Source organism: Rhinoderma darwinii, chromosome 2, assembly GCF_050947455.1.
Source record: "Rhinoderma darwinii isolate aRhiDar2 chromosome 2, aRhiDar2.hap1, whole genome shotgun sequence".
In the NCBI taxonomy this organism is placed as follows: domain Eukaryota; kingdom Metazoa; phylum Chordata; class Amphibia; order Anura; family Rhinodermatidae; genus Rhinoderma; species Rhinoderma darwinii.
In genome coordinates, this window is record NC_134688.1 from 293,160,813 (window position 1) to 293,181,073 (window position 20,261).

General features: G+C 42.6%; 1 protein-coding gene across 1 annotated transcript in view; it reads right to left on the reverse strand.

The window, feature by feature from the left end:
* The window catches only part of CNKSR1 (connector enhancer of kinase suppressor of Ras 1), a 98,681-nt gene that overhangs the window by 17,165 nt on the left and 61,255 nt on the right, over positions 1 to 20,261 (reverse strand). The window contains exons 14-16 of the mRNA XM_075853459.1: positions 14,411 to 14,583; positions 7,330 to 7,409; positions 7,176 to 7,247 (exon numbers count right to left, since the gene is read on the reverse strand). Coding sequence (XP_075709574.1) covers positions 7,176 to 7,247; positions 7,330 to 7,409; positions 14,411 to 14,583 — 325 coding nt within the window. The remainder of the gene's footprint in view (positions 1 to 7,175; positions 7,248 to 7,329; positions 7,410 to 14,410; positions 14,584 to 20,261) is intronic.

Sequence of the window (20,261 nt, forward strand, 5' to 3'; positions counted from 1 at the left end):
TTTCAAAACGGTTTCTGGACTTGAAATTAGTCCAGAAACAGTTACTATGCCCCATGTGACCCCCCCCCCCTCCTGTCCCATGCCCCATGTGACCAGCAGGGAACCAATAGAAGAGGTGATTGGCGAGTCTGTTCAGACCCACCAATCACAGTGCGTTTTTCACCCAGGGTGGGTGAAAAATAACGGATACAGGCTCTGATCTCTTAGTAGGTGAAGAGAAGTTGGAGAGATCAGAGCCTGTGTCATGTTGTGTGCCGCACACAAAGTGAAAAAAACAATCAACCCCTAATTTCCCTCTTCCCTGTTCCTAGTGTGTGACCCCACACACCTCCCAGTCTATAAGGGAGATTTTATTTTTTTCATCCAATTTGTTAGCGTCAATCCGTAGCGTCAGTTTGGCAGTTAGTGTCAATCCGTCACTGTTAGTCGCGTCACTGGTCAGCGTCAATCCGTCACTGTTAGTCGCGTCACTTGTCAGTTAGTGTCAATCCGTCACGGTCAGTCTCGTCACTTGTCAGTCAGCGGTACTAAGAGTTATAAAAAAAAAATATTTGTGTTTAGTGTTTTCTGTGGAAAAACCCAAAAAAAAAACTTAGTGTTTCAGCGTTAGTGTTTAGTGTGAAAAAACGAACAAACAAAAAAATACAACGTAACGTTGTTACAGCTACGTGTGTATAAACTACATACATACATATATATATATATATATATATATATATATATATATATACACACACAAATTAATAAAATGGCTGCGAAGCGTTACACCGCTGAAGAGGCGTATGCAATGATCGCATTCAATACGGACTCAGCGAGTGGTGAGGAACCAGAGTTCTTTCTCTCGTCCTCCTCTAGTGACAGCGAGGAACCTCCTCGTAGTCGCAGGAGGGTTAGTGCCCAGGTTCTGCCTGACCCTGGTACTGCCAGCAGTGATTTGTCACCCCCAACCAATTACACACCCCAAATCCCAGAATTTACTGCTGCAGCTGGAATTAATGTGCAGACGGAAGGGCTGCCTGTAATTGAATATTTCAAATTGTTCTTTACCGACGATTTGATAGAGCTTATGGTGGACCAAACAAACATCTACGCCCACCAATTTATAGCCAAACACCCAAACTCATTTTATGCCCAGCCCAATCGTTGGCAACCAACTAATTGTGCAGAAATGCAAAAATATTGGGGGTTAGTTCTCAACATGGGTCTCACTAAAAAGCCCAAAGTGAGATCCTACTGGTCTACTGACATTTTATATCATTGTCCGTTGTACCGCAATACAATGACCAGACCCCACATTGAGGCCCTCCAAAAATTTCTGCACTTCAGTGACAACTCCCTATGCCCCCCCCAGGATGACCCCAATTCAGACTTTTTAAAATTAGGCCCCTCCTAAACTTTATTCCCAAAAGTTTCCTGAAATCTACACCCCCGACAAAGAGATTTCAGTTGATGAACCCCTGGTGCACTTTAAGGGTAGGCTAAAGTTTCGCCAATATTTGCCCAATAATCGCGCCAGGTACGGGATCAAGGTCTACAAGCTGTGTGAGTCTGAGACCGGATATATATATATGCTTTCCGGATCTATGAGGGGAAGGACAGGACAATACAGCCCCCAAATTGTCCCCCCGTCCTGTCCACAACAGGGAAGGTAGTGTGGGACCTCCTACACCCACTGTTGGATCAGGGGTACAACTTGTACACAAGTGTACCCCTGTTCAAATGTCTAAAAGACAAAAAAAACAGTGGCATGTGGGACGGTCCGAAAAAACCAGCGGCACCTTCCCAAGGGCATTGCTGCAGGATGGAATCCTGTGTTTGAAATACCGGGATAAAAAAAGATTTATGCATGCTGACATCTATGCATGATGCCAGGTGCACCCCTGTCCCCACACGTGGATTCACAACGTCCACAATGAAGCCTGTGGGCATTCAGGTATATAATAAAATCATGGGGGGTGTTGACCTGAATGACGAGGTGTTAAAACCGTACATTGCCATGCGGAAAAGCTAAATTTGGTACAAAAAAATTGTCCGTGTACCTTGTACAGATGGCACTGTACAATTAATTTCTAATTTTCCGGAAAGCTGGCCACCCGGGTGCCTTCTTGGAGTACCAAGAAAAAATTATTACATTTTTATTGCTTGGAGACGAGGTGGGGGAAACATCTGCTGCTTCAAGTAGTTCTTGCCGTATCGGTCCTGGGCAGCACTTTCCAAGTGAAGTGCCTGCAACTCCCAAAAAACGGCGGGCACAAAAAAGGTGCTGTGTCTGTGCAAAAAATGGTATCCGTAAGGATACCATATATCAGTGCGACACCTGTCCATCAAAACCCGGACTCTGCATGAAGAACTGCTTCCGCATCTTCCACACCTCCCTGGATTAAAAAAAATTATACTTTTGAAACCCCCAGACCTTCCTTTATCATTCTGGTCTTTTACCCATTTATAAAATTGGACACTCTAAAAAAAAATTGTAACAAAACTAAAAACCCTCATTATACCCCTAGATGAATACCTAATACCATAACATATGTGTATGATCTGCACAATTTTTTCAGGCTTATGCTTGTGGCTAAAAATCATCCAAGTAAGAATAAGGCCTCAAAATCCTTGTGGTGCTTCTTCACTTCCAGGCACTGCTATGTGTCCAGACAAAGTATTTAGACCACTTTGAGGGTATTTCTAAAGTCAGAAGAAATACCCCAATAAATATGGAGGCACTTTACTTCACTTATATGTTGTGTCTGAAAAATCTGGCCAAAAAAATGGCGCATTTGTAAAAAATGTAACATTTTATTTTGCAAGCCAGAAAAACTATGGGGGTCATAAAAGTGATCACACCCCTACATAAATTCTTTGAGGGGTGCAGTTTCTAAAATGGGGTCACTTCACTGTACTGGAGCTCTGCAAACGCAACATGGCACCTGAAGACCATTCCAGCAAAATCTGTGCTACAAATTGCGCTCCTTCGTTTATGAGCCGTGCTGTAGGTCTAAACAGCGGTTTATTACCACATATGGGGTATTGCCGTAATCGGGAGAAATTTATGTACGAATGTTGTGGTGTTTTTTCTCCGTCATTCCTTGTAAAAATTAAAAAATTCTATGTTTTTTCAGAAAAAATAAGTCGATTTTCATCTTCACAGTCTATTTCTACTAAATTCTGCAAAAAAAACTGTGGGGTCAAAATGCCAACTATACCACTAGAAAAATTCCTTGAGGGGTGTAGTTTTCAAAATGGGGTCACTTTTGGGGGGTTTCCACTGCTTTGGCACCACAAGATCTCTTCAAACTTGACATGGTGCCTAAAATAAAAATTTTTAAAAAGGAGGCCCCAAAATCCACTAGGTGCTCATTTGCTTCTGAGGCCTGTGCTTCAGGGCCACATGTGGGATATTTCTAAAAACTGCAGAATCTGGGAAATAAATATTGAGATGCGTTTCTCTTGTAAAACCTTCTGTTTTACAGAATTTTTTTTATTACAAATGAATTTCAGCCCAAAAAAATTACATTCTAAAATTTCACCTCTACATTGATTTAATTCCTGTGAAACGCCTAAAGGGTTAAGAGACTTTGAGAATGCTGTTTTGAATACTTTGAGGGGTGCAGTTTTTAAAATGGGGTGATTTATGGTGACTTTCTAATATATAAGGCCCTCAAAGTCACTTGAGAACTGAACTAGTCCCTGAAAAAATAGCCTTTTGTAATTTTCTTGAAAATGTGAGAAATTGCTGCTAAAGTTCTAATCGTTGTAACGTCCTAAAAAATTAAAATTATGTTCAAAAAATTATGCAAACAAAGTAGATATATGGGAAATGTTAACTAGTATCTATTTTGTGTGGTATTACGGTCTGTTTTACAAGCAGACACACTTAAATTTAAAAAACGTCTATTTTTTTGCAAATTTTCTCTGAATTTTGGTGTTTTTCACAAATAAATATTAAATTTGTCGACCAAATTTTTTCACTATCATAAAGTACAATATGTCACGAGAAAACAATCTCAGAATCGCTTGGATAGGTAAAAGCATTCTGGAGTTATTACCACATACAATGACACGTCAGATTTGAAAAAATGGGCCATGCCACAAGGCCAAAACAGGCTGCGTCCTAAAGGGGTTAAGCAAACATCTGAAAGTAGGCCTCATGCCCACTTCAGGTTTTTTTTCATCAGGGTGCTATCTGTTTTTTTAACTGATAGCACCCTGACACATTCATTTCATTCATTTCAACGGGGCCATGCACACTTGAGTTGTTTTGACAGTTCTGTTAGTCTGCCTTTGAATTGGTTTGGTCCATGGAACAACGGGCTGCACACGGAAGCAATCCGTGTGCGGTCCGTGATTAACAGAAGCGTCGTTAGTGGTCGTTGAACTGCACACAGAAGTGTGCATGAGGCATTCTTATTAAAAGGAAATGTCTTATGTATTTAATTTTAGTTTCAATAAATACATTTCTTGAAACGATGAGGCGGTTTAGATTTTAAAGTTACTTCCCTTGGGGGGGCGGCCACATTGAAGGTGCATACACCCTTCTCTAGTGTCTGTATACGTAGCGAAGCAGGGTGGGTGTGGTTTAATGGAGCTACAATTAACAAGTTAGAAAATTGGCAATAGACTAATACATTCCCCAGGAAGAGATGAAGTTCAGCCCCTCGCTCAGAGTCAAGTGCCAGGGAAATGCATACAAGGTCTTATCTGTGTTTATAGTGTTGCTATACTGCCTTCCTTGTCTAGGCCTCTATCCGCTTAATAGACCGGTCATCTGTCATTAAAGCCTCATGCACATGACATGATATACGGACCGCATGTCGGCCTCATTTCCCGGACTTAACACTACAGGAAGCCAGGCTCCTAGCATCATAGTTACGTATGAAGCTGTGAGTCACTGCCTCCCCATGGGACTAACATCCCATATAGAAAACATGTTTCAGTACGGGACAGTCCCGCGGGGAGGCAGGGACACCTAGCGTTCTACATAACTATGATGCTAGGGGCGCAGCTCCCTGAACTGTGTTAGGTCCGGGAAATGCGGCCGACAAAGGTATATTCCGGATACAACAAGTTACCCCCTATCCGTAGGGTAGGAGGCAACATGCTGATCGGTGTGTGTCCGACAGCTGGGACACTCACCGTTTAGGAGAACGTTTACGAGATTCTACATGGCAGCGGCAGAAATAGCCGAATGCTGTACTACGCTATATCCGGCACTCCCATAGAGAATGAATGGTGCGGCAGTGCGCAGGAGCAACCTGCCCCTTGTTAAACAGGGGGTACAGGACTCCTGTTCTCATAATTGGTGGGGGTCCCAGCAGTCGGACTCCCTCCGATCAGCAAGTTACCCCCTATCCTACACATTGGTTACAACAAGTTACCCCTGTTAACTCGGGTAAGAACAACCTGTGTGATCTTCCCCTTCCCTGAAGACTGATACGTTCCTCCCTCTACACACACACACACACACACACACACTGGAAAAAAGCAGAGTCGACAGAGCTCGAAGCAATCGGATCCATGTCTGTTGCAACAGGACAATCAGCTAGGTGACGGAATTACACACTCTACAACAGCAAAACTGTAGGAAATTTTTAATTAAGACTATTTAGAAAGTGACCAAGGGTCATTGATGCCCCAGTGTCCAGGTAAAATTTTCCATTTTTGAGATCACTTCTTTAAACGATATTATCTTTGCAACTGCTTTGAGTATTACAACTATTTTTACAAGACTTCTGAGGCTTTCATTTTCTAGATTAGTTTAATTAATTCAGTTTTTCAAAATGTTATTATGAGCAAGCAAATCACCAAATTTTTTAAATAAAAACACTTATATCGTATAGCTCTGTAACAATTATTCGTCTTCTCTCTCCCTCACCCTGGATCGATGTAAAGGGAGAATGAAGAGGGCTATAACACACACACACACACACACACACACACACACACACACACACACACACGACAGTGAAAAAAATGTCAGTGAACCACAGTTCCTGTTTTTCATGGCTGTTTTGCATCAATGGGTCTCAAAATTTCAATCCATTTCCCGGCCGTCTGAATAGTGCCACAGTGCCAGTTCGCCCTGAAGATAGTGCTCACATAGTGCCCATGCAGATAGCGCCAATATAATGCCACAGTGCCCATGTAGATAGTGCCACACCCCGTGTATCTCTCACCCCCCTTTAGATAGCACCACACCCTGTATATAGCACCACACCCTGTATATAGTACCACCCCCCCTGTACATAGTGGCACACCCTTGTAGATAGCAATATTCCCCTCTGTAGATAGCGCCACCCCCGCCCCAGTAAACTGCACCTTCTTCCAGTAAATAGCACCACTGCAGCTCCGTGTAGAAGCGGAATCCCTCTGGCCGGAGATTCCGCTCCTACAGGGAGCCCCTGATGTCTCGGTCCATATATGGACAGTGATGCCCCTGCCAGAGCGGGGATTCCGCTCCAGGTGTAGCCCCCGACGTCACTGCAGATATATGGCTAGTGACATCAGGGGCTTCTCCAGTAGCGGAATCCCCGGCCAGAGTGTCGGCTGAGCATTCCACTCCTAGAGAGCAACGAACGGGCTCCCCCCAGGAAAGGGGACATACCCTGCCAGTGCGATCTGACACCAGGGATTCCACTCCTAGAGGAAGTTCAGGTGGCGCCATCTACAGTGGGGGGTGCGATGCTATCTACAGCGGGAGGTTTGCGATCTGCAGGGGGGGGGGTGGCACCATCTAGAAGGGGAATCCTCGGCCAGAGCGCTGGCCGGGGATTCCAATGCAGGAGGGAGCTTAGGTAGAGCCATCTACAGAGGGTTTTGCACTACCTACAGGGGGGTCGTGTGTGGTGCTATCTACAGTGGGGGGTGTATTCCACGGCTCTCAAAGCACCGGCAGACAGGATTGCAGCACTGCACTCGTTAAACCCGTTCCAGGCTGTCAACGTCTATATGCGTGACAACTGCACGGGGCATAGCCGTATGGCAGTTGTGAAGGGGTTAATCCTACACGTAGGAAGCAAGTTAGCAATAAAAGAAAAAAAAGAAAAAAAGGAAAAGGAAAAAAAAAAATAGTCAGTGCAAAAGTATCCATAGCCTTTAAACCAGAGCAATAGTTAATGTCAAGCTAACAAAAAATAGCTTTTAAAATTTGGTGCTTGGAAGATAATGGTTGATGCACTCACTCTTTCATGTCAGTCAGATTGTCTGCAGCAAACACAAACGGCTTGTATGTTGAGTGGGAGAGTTGAAACTCACTGGAAGAAACAAGAATATAAAACTACTAAATCAGACCCCTGTTATTGAATCATACATTTCTAAAATGGTTTTACTACTCACTACTTCTTTTTGGGTTTTGCCTCCAGAGGGCTTTCAAGACTATATGAAGAAATATTTAGCAGTCCCAGAGCCTTCTCATCCTACAACATAAGGAAACAGGAGAAAACCTATAATTATGTACATACGCAAGCAGATTTCTTTTAAAATAAGTTGAAAGCAGAATGAGAGAACGGTGTAATATATAAAGTCAATGGGCAAGATTTAAGAGAATTAGTGCATAGAGAAAGTGGAAGACTTTCCATAGAAACCAATCAGATTCCAGCTCTCTTTCTAAAGCCCTAGATGCTGAAGTACAAAAGTTGCTATGGGCGACTCCTCCACTTCAAGTTCTAATAAAACTGTCTAATTGCACTTTATTTGGTAAAGCTACAGTGTAGATCAGATGATATCATAAAGGTATCAATTGTTTGTATTTCATCACCATACTTATATTACTTGATTCATGCCATTTTCAAAAAAACAGAAAAAAATAAAATAAAAAAAATACTGCTTAATCATAACCAAGAGTCATCATAATAATTGACATTTTGTGTCCATTAAACTCCTCCTTTTTTGTAAGACCGACTATTAGGCTATGGAAATGTTACAGTATAGGTCTGTGTACTTTCCAGACATACACGGTGACTGGTGTGAACAGAGCCTTGCATGTACAGACAACGTGGTGGCGAAACCCACATTAACATTTTTCATGTAGATTGAGATTTTCAAACGGGTACAGTAGATCCTTGGTATGTGGAACATCCATAACAATTATGTTGTATGCAAACAAGAAAATATATGATATGGAAAGTGCAAACAAAGTACATTTACACTAGGGATACAGGTGAAAAATAAACATGACGCCAACAAAAAACGTCTAACATTGAAGGCCATTTTCACACATTGTGGATTGTGTCAGGATTTAAAATGTGGGTTCCATGCCTGAATCTGGACAAAATATGCAAGCATTCTGTTGACAAATAGGGTTTTTAGCCACATTCACATGCTATGGAACAAATCTGCAGAATGTTCATTATGGACACGGATTCCATGCTGAAAAAACATGGATTAGCTCCATAGAACTTCAATGGCTCTACTATGTGTGCCGATGTGCTTGCCATTCCGCGTAAGAAAAAAACCAAACCGTTTTATCTGTAAATTCTGCTGTGGATGATCTACAGAATCCAATTCAGATTTGCTTAGCGACTGTGTAAACATACCATAAAGTAGGCAGTTCCCGGGCGGACTATTATTGTGGTTTTTGGCATAGTATATATTCTAAATAAAGTGAGGTCCAAGTCTGTCCTTATTTTGCATTTTACATAAATCCCTGCCGTACTACTACAACGTTGTAATGGTGCAGGCTTAGGAGCGGAGACGTGCGCCGTCATTTGCAGTTGTGGATTAACATACAGCTGACACCCCGTTCTAATGGCCAGAATCAGAGATAACTTCGATCTTGGACGTTTAACACCTTAGATGCCGTGGTCAATTGCGACCAAAGCATCTAAGTGGTTGACAGAGGGTGGGGGCTTCCTTTGAACACCATCGGTTCCCCACGAACGATCGTAGGGTGCCAATGTGTTGCTCTTGCAACCGAAGGTCTAACCATGTCCTCCTGGTTTGCCAAGTACGGAAGTCTAAAACTGACAGTTCTAACACATTGCAACACAACTAGTTCAATGTATTAACAGAGATCAGGCCTTTAAGACCCCTAGTGGGACTAAAGTAAAAAAAAAAAAAAAAAAAAAAGGGTGTTCGAAAAATGACAAATTTCAAGTAGTTAAAAAAAAAAAACCACGATGGAACAAATATACACAATTGCCATCTCTGCGTGCCTAACAACCCGAATAATAATTTTGAAAAAAAATCACGTTATTTTTCCTGAAATGTAAACGCCGTAAAACAAAAGTGGCAGAATCGCTTATTTTCGGTCACCTTGCCTGCAAAAAAAAAAAAGAAAAAGTGATCAAATAGTTGAATGTACCCTAAAATGGTACCAATATAAAAACTGCAGCTCGTCCCACAAAAAAGAGCTTACACAGCTCCGTCGACAGAAAACTTTAACAACGTATGACTCTTGTAACACAATGATGCAAACTGATGGCCCAAACAAATGTATTCGTTCAGCAGTTTTTAGCCCCAAAATCCCCCGTAGATTATGTTCTGGGCCTTGTGTCTTGTGTGGGGATATTTTGTACATTACCCTGATGACAGAGAGAGATATGAGAGAGAGGGAGATAGAGATATGAGAGAGAGAGAGATATGAGAGAGAGAGAGAGAGAGAGAGAGATAGAGATATGAGAGAGAGAGAGAGAGGGAGATATGAGAGAGAGCGAGAGATATGAGAGAGAGAGCGAGAGATATGACACCATTTATCAGTGCAAAACTAGCCCTGAAAAACCTGGCCTGTGCATAAAGGATTGATTCAAAGAATACCTCAAGTCTATGAATTATTAATTATATTATTTATTTACCTCATTGTCATACCACTTTATTATGCTCCGATATACGGTGAAGGATAGAGAGAGAGAGAGAGAGAGAGAGAGAGAGAGAGAGAGAGAGAGGATGAGAGAGATATATGAGAGAGATATGAGAGAGAGAGAGAGAGAGAGAGATATGAGAGAGAGAGAGAGAGAGAGATATGAGAGAGAGAGAGAGAGATATGAGAGAGAGAGAGAGAGATATGAGAGAGAGAGAGAGATATATGAGAGAGAGAGAGAGAGAGAGAGATATATGAGAGAGAGAGAGAGAGAGAGATATGAGAGAGAGAGAGAGAGAGAGAGAGAGATATGAGAGAGATATGAGAGAGAGATATGAGAGAGAGAGAGAGAGAGAGATATGAGAGAGAGAGATATATGAGAGAGAGAGAGAGATATATGAGAGAGAGAGAGAGAGATATGAGAGAGAGAGAGAGAGATATGAGAGAGAGAGAGAGAGATATGAGAGAGAGAGAGAGAGATATGAGAGAGAGAGAGAGATATGAGAGAGAGAGAGAGATATGAGAGAGAGAGAGAGATATGAGAGAGAAAGAGAGATATGAGAGAGAGAGAGATATGAGAGAGAGAGATATGAGAGAGAGAGAGATATGAGAGAGAGAGAGAGAGATATGAGAGAGAGAGAGAGAGATATGAGAGAGAGAGAGAGATATGAGAGAGAGAGAGAGATATGAGAGAGAGAGAGAGAGAGAGAGATATGAGAGAGAGAGAGATATGAGAGAGAGAGAGAGAGATATGAGAGATATGAGAGAGAGAGAGAGAGAGAGATATGAGAGATATGAGAGAGAGAGAGAGAGATATGAGAGAGAGAGAGAGATATGAGAGAGAGAGAGAGAGATATGAGAGAGAGAGAGATATGAGAGAGAGAGAGAGAGAGAGAGAGATATGAGAGAGAGAGAGAGAGAGAGAGAGAGAGAGAGATATGAGAGAGATAGATATGAGAGAGAGGGATAGATGGGATAGATAGACTGTATATATATATAAATTTCAGTGCCAAACATACTCCAAACATAACTACTACTAAGCAAAAAACTAACGCCGAAAGCCAAGGCTGGCAGTGTACCAGCAGCTTATGACCACATATGGGCTATTACCAGATTTGGTGTGTGATTCTCCAGTGGCACAAGCTGGGCGCAACATAATTGGCACTAAATTGACATGTCTGTGGAAAAAGACAGCTGTTGCTCACTCTTCCAGAAAGGAGTGATCAATTCATGATGAAAACACCTGTGAAGTCAAAATGCTCTCTACACCCCTACATGGATGCCTTCAGGGGTACTTTCCAAAATAGGGTAACTTATGGAGGGTTTCCATTGTATTGGTACCTCAGGGGCTTTGCAAATATGACAATGCGTCAGAAAATCATTTAAGCAAGACTGCGCTCCTTCCTTTTTAAGCCCTGCCGTGCGCCCAAACATCAATTTATGACCACATATGGAGTATGACAAGCTAAGGAGATATTGCATTATAATGGTGCTTTATCTTATGAATTCTTTGTGTAAATTATGAGCTAAAGCTACATATTGTGAAAAATGAAAATTTCCATTTTTTTACGGCCCAATTTTAATAAATTCTACGAAACACCTGTGGGGTCCAAATACTCACTACACCCCAAGATAAAATTACTTGAGGGGTGTGGTTTCCAAAATTGGGTCTTTCATTGTGTTTCTTATATTTTGGCACCTCAAGGCCTCCTCAAACCTAGTAGGTTTTGCTAAATGTGTTGAAAATTTGAAAAACTGCTATCAAACTTAAGACTTAAAGAGGCTCTGTCACCAGATTATAAGCGCCCTATCTCCTACATAATCTGATCGGTGCTGTAATGTAGAGAACAGTGTTTTTTATTTTGAAAAATGATCATTTTTGAGCAAGTTATGAGCAATTTTAGATTTATGCTAATTAGTTTCTTAATGCCCAACTGGGCGTTTTTTACCTTTTGACCAAGTGGGTGTTGTAAAGAGAAGTGTATGACAATGACCAATCAGCGTCATACACTTCTCTCCATTCATGTCCATTTGTACTCAGCACAGCGTGATCACACGAGATCACGCTATGCTGTCACATACACCCACATTAACTTTACTGAAGTGTCTTGAGAGTGAATAGACTTTGCCTCCAGCCAGGATGCAATGTTTATTCACACTCCCGTCACTTCAGTAAAGTTGAACTTAATCACACAGCACAGCGAGACCACGTGTGCGGTCATTCACAGCGTAATCTCGCGAGATCACACTGTGCAGTGATTAAGTCCCATACAAACTTTACCGAAGTGTCCGGAGTGTGAATAGACATCGCGTCCGAACTGGAGGAAATGTCTATTCACTCAAGACACTTCAGTAAAGTTAATCGCGAGATCACGCTGTGCTGAATACAAATGGACATGAATGGAGAGAAGTGTATGACGCGGATTGGTCAGTGTCATACACTTCTCTTTACAACACCCACTTGAAGGGTCAAAAGGTAAAAAACGCCTAGTTGGGCATTAAGAAACTAATTAGCATAAATCTAAAATTGCTCATAACTTCCTGAAAAATGAGTTTTTTTAAAATAAAAAACACTTATCTACATTACAGCGCCGATCAGATTATGTAGGAGATAGGCTCTGTCACCACATTATAAGTGCCCTGAGTGAGTGTGTGTGTGTGTGTGTGTGTGTGTGTGTGTGTGTGTGTGTGTGTGTGTGTGTGTGTGTGTGTGTGTGTGTGTGTGTGTGTGTGTGTGTGTGTGTGTGTGGTATCAATTATCCATTTTAGAAGCAGAGGTTTTCAAATTTAGGAAAATGCTAATTTTTTCAAATTTTCTTTACATTTCAGGATTTATTTTTTTCAAAATGTTTTTCAGATTTTTACAAATTTCTTTTTAACAACAGCAACAAGGAAATAAAATAGTTATTTCAGTATCTAGGTGTAAAATAGTAACTATAATCATATTAGACCCTGCACAAGAAATTCACTGAATCACATTTAAAGTCTATGCATTTGTTAGCTAGTCACCAAGTATTCTGGTAATGGAAAGATGGGAAAGGTAAGAAGGGAAGGGATAAAAGGAAGGTCGGGAGATTAGGGGCAACAGGGAAGAAGGAAAGGGATAAGGGGAAAATGAATAATTACAAAACAAAAAAAAAAACACAAATTTCAAATTACGTAAGTGTTCTAGTTAAGTAGAATTGGAAGTTGCAAGAAGGAACCCAGAGCCAGCCAGGCTCTCCATGCCCCCAAACATATAACAATTTACTGTTCATTGTATACCATAGTGTTCCTCAGGATTACTGTAGGGCAATTTGGAGTACTGAAGTGTAAGGCCCGTGGTCCTGCCATTTGGGCATCAGTTGGTTACCCCCTGCAGTTGCACTCCTCGCACAAAAAGGTTAGCTATAGGGGGGCATCCTACTGTGCGGAGGGCAGCTATAGGGGGGCATCCTACTGTGCGGAGGGCAGCTATAGGGGGCATCCTGTGTGGAGGGCAGCTATAGGGGGCATCCTACTGTGTGGAGGGCAGCTATAGGGGGGCATCCTACTGTGTGGAGGGCAGCTATAGGGGGGCATCCTACTGTGTGGAGGGCAGCTATAGGGGGGCATCCTACTGTGTGGAGGGCAGCTATAGGGGGGCATCCTACTGTGTGGAGGGCAGCTATAGGGGGGCATCCTACTGTGTGGAGGGCAGCTATAGGGGGGCATCCTACTGTGTGGAGGGCAGCTATAGGGGGGCATCCTACTGTGTGGAGGGCAGCTATAGGGGGGCATCCTACTGTGTGGAGGGCAGCTATAGGGGGGCATCCTACTGTGTGGAGGGCAGCTCTAGGGGCCATCCTACTGTGTGGAGGGCAGCTATAGGGGCATTCTACTGTGTGGAGGGCAGCTATAGGGGGCATTCTACTGTGTGGAGGGCAGCTATAGGGGGCATTCTACTGTGTGGAGGGCAGCTATAGGGGGCATTCTACTGTGTGGAGGGCAGCTATAGGGGGCATTCTACTGTGTGGAGGGCAGCTATAGGGGGCATTCTACTGTGTGGAGGGCAGCTATAGGGGGCATTCTACTGTGTGGAGGGCAGCTATAGGGGGCATTCTACTGTGTGGAGTCCGCTAAGGGTGGCATTATGTGTGGAGGGTAGCTATAGGGGCATTCTGCTATGCGGAGGGCAGCTATAGGAGCATTATATTGTGTGGAGAGCAGCTATGGGAGCATTGTATTGTGTGGAGGGCAGCTATGGGAGCATTATACTGTGTGGAGGGAAGCTAGAGAGGCATTAGACTGTGTGGTGGGCAGTTATGAGGGCATTATACTGTGTCGAGGAGAGTTATGGCGGCATTATACTGTGTGGAGGGCAATTATAGGGGCATTATACTGCGTGTGCAGCACTAGGAGGGGCAAAATACTTTGTGGGGGTATTGTCAGGGTGTAACTATCTATATTAGCATAGTGCAGGCTCAGGGGATAAATATTAGTTCAATGATGTGTCATGCAAATAGGGGGCATGGTCTAAATAATCGTTCATTGTAATAGGAGGTTCCATGTTCAATTAATCGTGATTTTGATTTAATCGCCCTGCCCTAGTTAGAACTCCATATTTACTGTATGTTTCCATATGTTCAACTACGTGTATACCTGAGGTGAGCTGTACCAGTACAATCGATCCTTCTTAAGAACACACCAGCAACGTTTCCATTTTTGGGACATGAAGCCAACATTTTCTTTTCTCTTCCACAGCCAACCATCACAATCAGGACTACCCAAGTCCTTGCAAGAAACTCTTCTACGACTAAGCTTTGTTACAGTTCCTAGGATTCAAGAGTAACATATTCAAATAATTATAACCAAATAATAAAAATGTACTATTTTAGTATCAGGCAAGGGTGGCGGCTGCTGCTGCATAGTTTTAGAGATGGTGTATTTTCAATTAGATATCAGTTGATAAACAAATGTAGCCTTTATTTTTTAATTTTTTTTTAAACAAGTAGCAAACATACAAAGTAAGAGAACATTACATCTGAATACAATGAGAAATATTTTACACTGTCGAACAAAATAAATATTGACAGTTGCAATCAAAGTGCATATCAGTCATATACAAATAATTAGTCATTGCTACGCAAGTATGAATTTTTTTTGGTGCAGTTTTCCGCAGCGGACATTCACAAAACCGCAGTACAATTTGGTGCGGCTTATCGGCCGTAACTCCCTGCGGTGCACAGGGTGGATACGCTGTGCGCTTTTACGCAGCGTATTCACCCAGTGTGAACTTACACTTAAGGTCCTTTCACACTGGTCCATAATGAACGCCGATCAATGAGACAGCTAGTCGATCGGTGCTCGTTTCATAAGTTGCTATGTATGGGGATTTGCCCGTGCATCCGCTGATAGTTGCCCTGTTCCCACAGGGTAATGATTGGGAATGATCCATTTACCTGATAATTGCCGCGTGTAAAAGTGCCATTATAAGGGCACCTTATCATAGGACTAAGCAAAATTGTATCAGACCATAATCAAAACGTAGAATCCAATTCTCAGTAGAGGTTAGGAATGTCTGGATAGGGCCCTTCACCTATTCGGTGGAGTATAGTTGGAGAGGGTAGATTCGAACTAGAGTACCCATACTGAACCAAAATTTTCAGGGCATTTCCTATGTTTAAATATGATCACCTCATATGGAAATTTAAATTTATTTATAGTTTCCACAAGTTAAGGGTAGGACAAATCGGGGTCATACCAACGCAGCACAATGTACTTATGTGCTAAGAACAATGTTGGCCATAGGAAAATTTTGGCAGGACGTGCCCATTCTTAATTTGGAAAAATTGGTAGAGACCCTAGCAGCTGGCAGGGATAATTTTAATGAACGAACAAATAAATGTGCTAGGCACAAAGAAGTCCCAAATTTCCCAGCTGCTATAGAATTAATTAAAATATAACTTTTAATGTTTAAATTAGAAACAAGTTGGAAACAAGTTGCAGTAAATAGGGTAAATGGTTGTACAATAGTTTGTGTCAATTAAAAATTTTTTCTTCAGAGCTGGTTAGTCTAACGTTAGAGATCTGGTGTATGTTAGGATCTCAGTGTGTCAGGCATGGACGGCAGCTGCAGACTGCTCGGGCAGCCTCTAATATGACACAGTGGTAGAGTTTATTTGTTAGACCAGCAATGATTTTAAAAAAGAAACGCTAGCCCCCCCCGACATGTTTCACTGCTTCAGCAGCGTCCTCAGGGGATAATTTCAGGGCTATTACTCGCGCGTTTGATTTCCTCTTCCTTATATAGTGAGGAGACACCTCTTTCATGGTGTGTCATCACCCTGAAACAATCAATAGAGATTGTGAACCGGGACGAGCCTTCTCTGTGTTTGACTGGCACAGAGATCGGCCTATCATATGTAGAGGCCGTTGTTCCGGACATGTGGAATACTTAGTGCATGCGCACTACAGTTGAATCAGGTAATAGAATCAGGTAATGGAATTTATGGCTTTCTGGAGATCGTTATTCACAGCGGACCTGATGGTGATGCCCTAAACTGATACGATACATTGTATATGCAGGTGCATTCTATGTTGCCGGCGAAATCTTAGTTTTTTATCAAGCAATGGAGTTGTCTGATGAAATAGGTCATTGGTTCCATGAATATATATATGTCTGTAATACAGACAGAGATGTCATTGTTGAGATCAGACTCTAAGTAGCGACGCGTGCGTGCCTTAGTTAGATCCGGACATAGAATTATGATGTTAAGGGGAACCACTATTATCACTAAAGATGCCGTAATAGACGAGAGAGAAAAAAGAGTAAATGTGCTCTGTGTTCAGATGCACTGCATCCTATCGGCTGCGTCTACGTTTACTGGCATTTAGTGTAGATCCTAGATTTAGAAGTAGTTGCATCTAGATGTATATATATTTGTTGGGATGACAGTGAGATATGGCCTTTATTGAGACCACTGCTGTCATCAGAGAATACCGCAGCAGATAAATGCGCTGTATGTACAGTCGCGTTACATATTGTCATCTAAATTTAGATTTGCCTGCTGTGATGATGTTACTGTAAGTCACATCTATATTTACCCACATATGATTGAATTACTATGTGGCAGGTGTATTTTCTAAAGAGAGCCAGAATATGCGCCGTGTGTGCCGGCGTGTGAGGTATTGACTACTACGTCATAGTTTCTCATCCTAATGTAGTTGCACTGTTTGAGTAACTGTTTAGATGTATATATACATCCACAAACAGTAGTGGTAGTTGAGGTGCTGGCATCGGTGTCCGTGGTGATGACATGTATAGAGGGAGAGGAAAGATGTCCTATTTTAAATTGTACAACGGCGGTGCGTTGTGAGTCTGTTGTCAAAACTGCTTGTTGAGTATGCTGATATATATTGATAATTGTATGTTTTTTGTGTTTTTTTAGAAGTCCTGTATAGCATCCTATTAGTTAATAGGTAGTAGTTAGGGTAAATGTGTGTGGAATTGGTACTAGTGCCATTCTTAATTTGGCAGGAGACCTAGTCAACAGACCTCTGGATTTTGCGGGGCAGGTAAAGCAAGTAGGGCCGAAAAAAATGAAGACCAGAAACTATGAATTGGGGGGCAAGTTCAGATCATATGCCAAAAGTCAGCATGGCGTTCACAGCCTCTAGGGCATTCTGCATTTGTTGCCCGACCCATTTTAAAAAGCCTAGTCGAAGATAGGTTCGATGGATTAGATATAACTGTGTAAATCTTGTTCACAGACTGTGAAACTTTTTTTTAAATCAGACCAAAGTTTATAACATAAACAAGAATACATTAACAGTCAGATATCAACTGCATCAACATCATATACAACATTTCCAGTAGAGCATCAGACAGAAAAAAAAACAACATCCCCCCTCAACCCCTGCACAGCCCCCTATCAGTATCTCTATCATCAGTACAAATTTAGTTCTACTAACAGGACCCAATGTATTACCTCCGGTCTACTCTTGAGGTTACTAGAAACAATCTCCTACACTAGTGTCCGTATTCTGCTCAGGTCAGAAGACACCACCCCAGGGCAGGCCAACCATCTTCCCCACTGCTTATCAAATTTCTTCACATTGCCCCTTTTCGAAAATATTTTATATTCCATCAAAATATGATTCAGCATTCCCACAATTTCCCTCTGCACGGGAGGCTCCACATCCAGCCAGTGTTTCGCAATGCACTTCCTAGTCGGATATAGAAATTTTTGCAATTGCCAAGCATTCCAACCCGTCACCCCCAGATCGCCTACAAACCCCAGCAATAACACGTTTGGATCTGCCGCCAATTCCAGACCATATACCTTTTCTATTAATTCCAATATCTCCCCCGATAAGGTCCGTAAAGCCCCATACGTCCAGTACATATGGTAGATGTCTGCCTTCTCCTCCGGGCACCTGGGGCACTTGGCATCCGATCTGAGCACCATCTGTTTTAGCACCCTTGGGGTTCGGTAAACTCTGTATCAAGAAAAGTTGCGACCTCCTCTGCGCCATACTGAGAGATAGATGGTAAGAGGACGCCAAGATCTCCTCCCACTCTTCTTTGGGCAAAGGGCCTATATCCCACTCCCATTTCACTATCACTAGCTCCATAGGATCTCCCAAATGTTTTGATAGCAAGCTCTCACAAGCCATCGAAATCAGCCGTTTAGATGGGTCTGCCTCAGCCGTATATTCTAAGACCCCCCATCACACAGTCAGGTCCACCACATCTGCCTGCGTCCGCAGGGCATGATGTATCTGTAGACATTGGTAGAACATACTGTGTTACATAGTTGGAATTGGTCTTTCAATTGCTGAAAGGACTTCAGTGTGGTATCATCATACAAGTGACTCAGTGGTACAACCCCTGCCATTTCCCATTTTTGCATGCCCTCCAATTGATTAAATTCCCACAGAACCAGACTATGCCATATGGGAGTATATTTGGTACACATCCCTATGCACAATATCTGTTTACATTGCTACCATTTATGTATCAGGAGTAATGTCTGTTTAGTACTTGTGAGTCTCTTATATGTATGTGCTTCCAGCCCCTCTAGCGGATTAATCCCTCCCCCTATGTATGACAATAAGTGTGCACTGGATCCCCAGTTCTCTTTGTCCTCCAAGCCTTTAAAATGTTGGCTCTGAGCAGCCAAGTAGTATATCCAAGCATTCGGCAAAGCTACACCCCCTTCATCTTTTGGCAATTGCAGTTTCTCCAATTTAATTCTAGGAACCCCCCTTTTCCAGACCAGATCCCGAAAGAGATTATGCAGTCGTCTAAACCAGTGCTTGGGTATCCATACCGGGGAATTGTGGAGAACGTACAGTACCTGGGGCATAAGTATCATTTTAATTAAGTTGGTCCTCCCAGAGCAGGGAGAGGGAGTCTATTCCAGGTCTCCACCTTAGCTTTTACCTTGGGCAACAGTGGCAAGACATTTAAAGTCATATAATCTTTAACCCTAGACGTCACCTTAACCCCCAAGTATGTGAATTCTGATACTACCAGGACACGGGGTCCTACACCTTTGTCCACAATATTAATCGGGTCTAGTGGCATAAGAGCCGACATGTTACAATTAATATTTAAACCTGAAAATATGCCAAATCTAGTGATCGACACTGAGAACACTCTGGCTTTGGTACTAGACACGGTCATGTATATCAAAATATCGTCCACAGAGAGATTTCCTACATTTCCCCATAGTTCAAACCCCATATGCGCTCCTCTTGTCTCATGACACAAGCTAGCGGTTCCAATGCCAGCGCAAATAGCAGTGGTGAAAATGGGCACCCCTGGCGCGTTCCCCTAGAAAATGGGAATCTTCCAGACAGCGCTCCATTCACCCGTATTCAGGCCGTAGGAGCCACATATAGCAACTGTACCCACTTCACAAAATGAGGACCAAATCTTACCCATAACCTTCCACAAAAACCCCCATTCTACACAATCAAACGCTTTAGCAGCATCTAGCGTTAGCACAGCTCTCCCCACAGATTCATCCGACACTGTCTGAAGATTGAGAAATGACCTAGTAAGATTCACACCCGTTGACTTGGATGGCATGAATCCCGATTGGTTGTCGTGCTCAACCTGCTGTACCACCTTATTTAACCTAATCGCTAAGATCTTCGCCAGTATTTTAATGTCGGACAGATATCGGTCTATATGATTCCGGTAATTGATTATCTTTCCCCTCCTTATGTAAGACCACAATCGTTGCTTCATATAAGGAATCAGGTAATGTGCCTCTTTCAAAACTATCCAACAGGGTATGTAAGAATTGTGGAGCCAATTCCACCCTATATTCTTTGTAAATTTCCCCAGGCAGACATCCAGACCGGGAGCCTTCACATTGGCCATATCCCCCATCACCCTTTCCAGTTCCTCCAGGGAAATAGGTGCCTCCAAACTTCCTCTGTCCTCAGAACCCAGGTTAGCCAATTGAATGTTTCCCAGATTATCCTCCAGTTGCTGTGT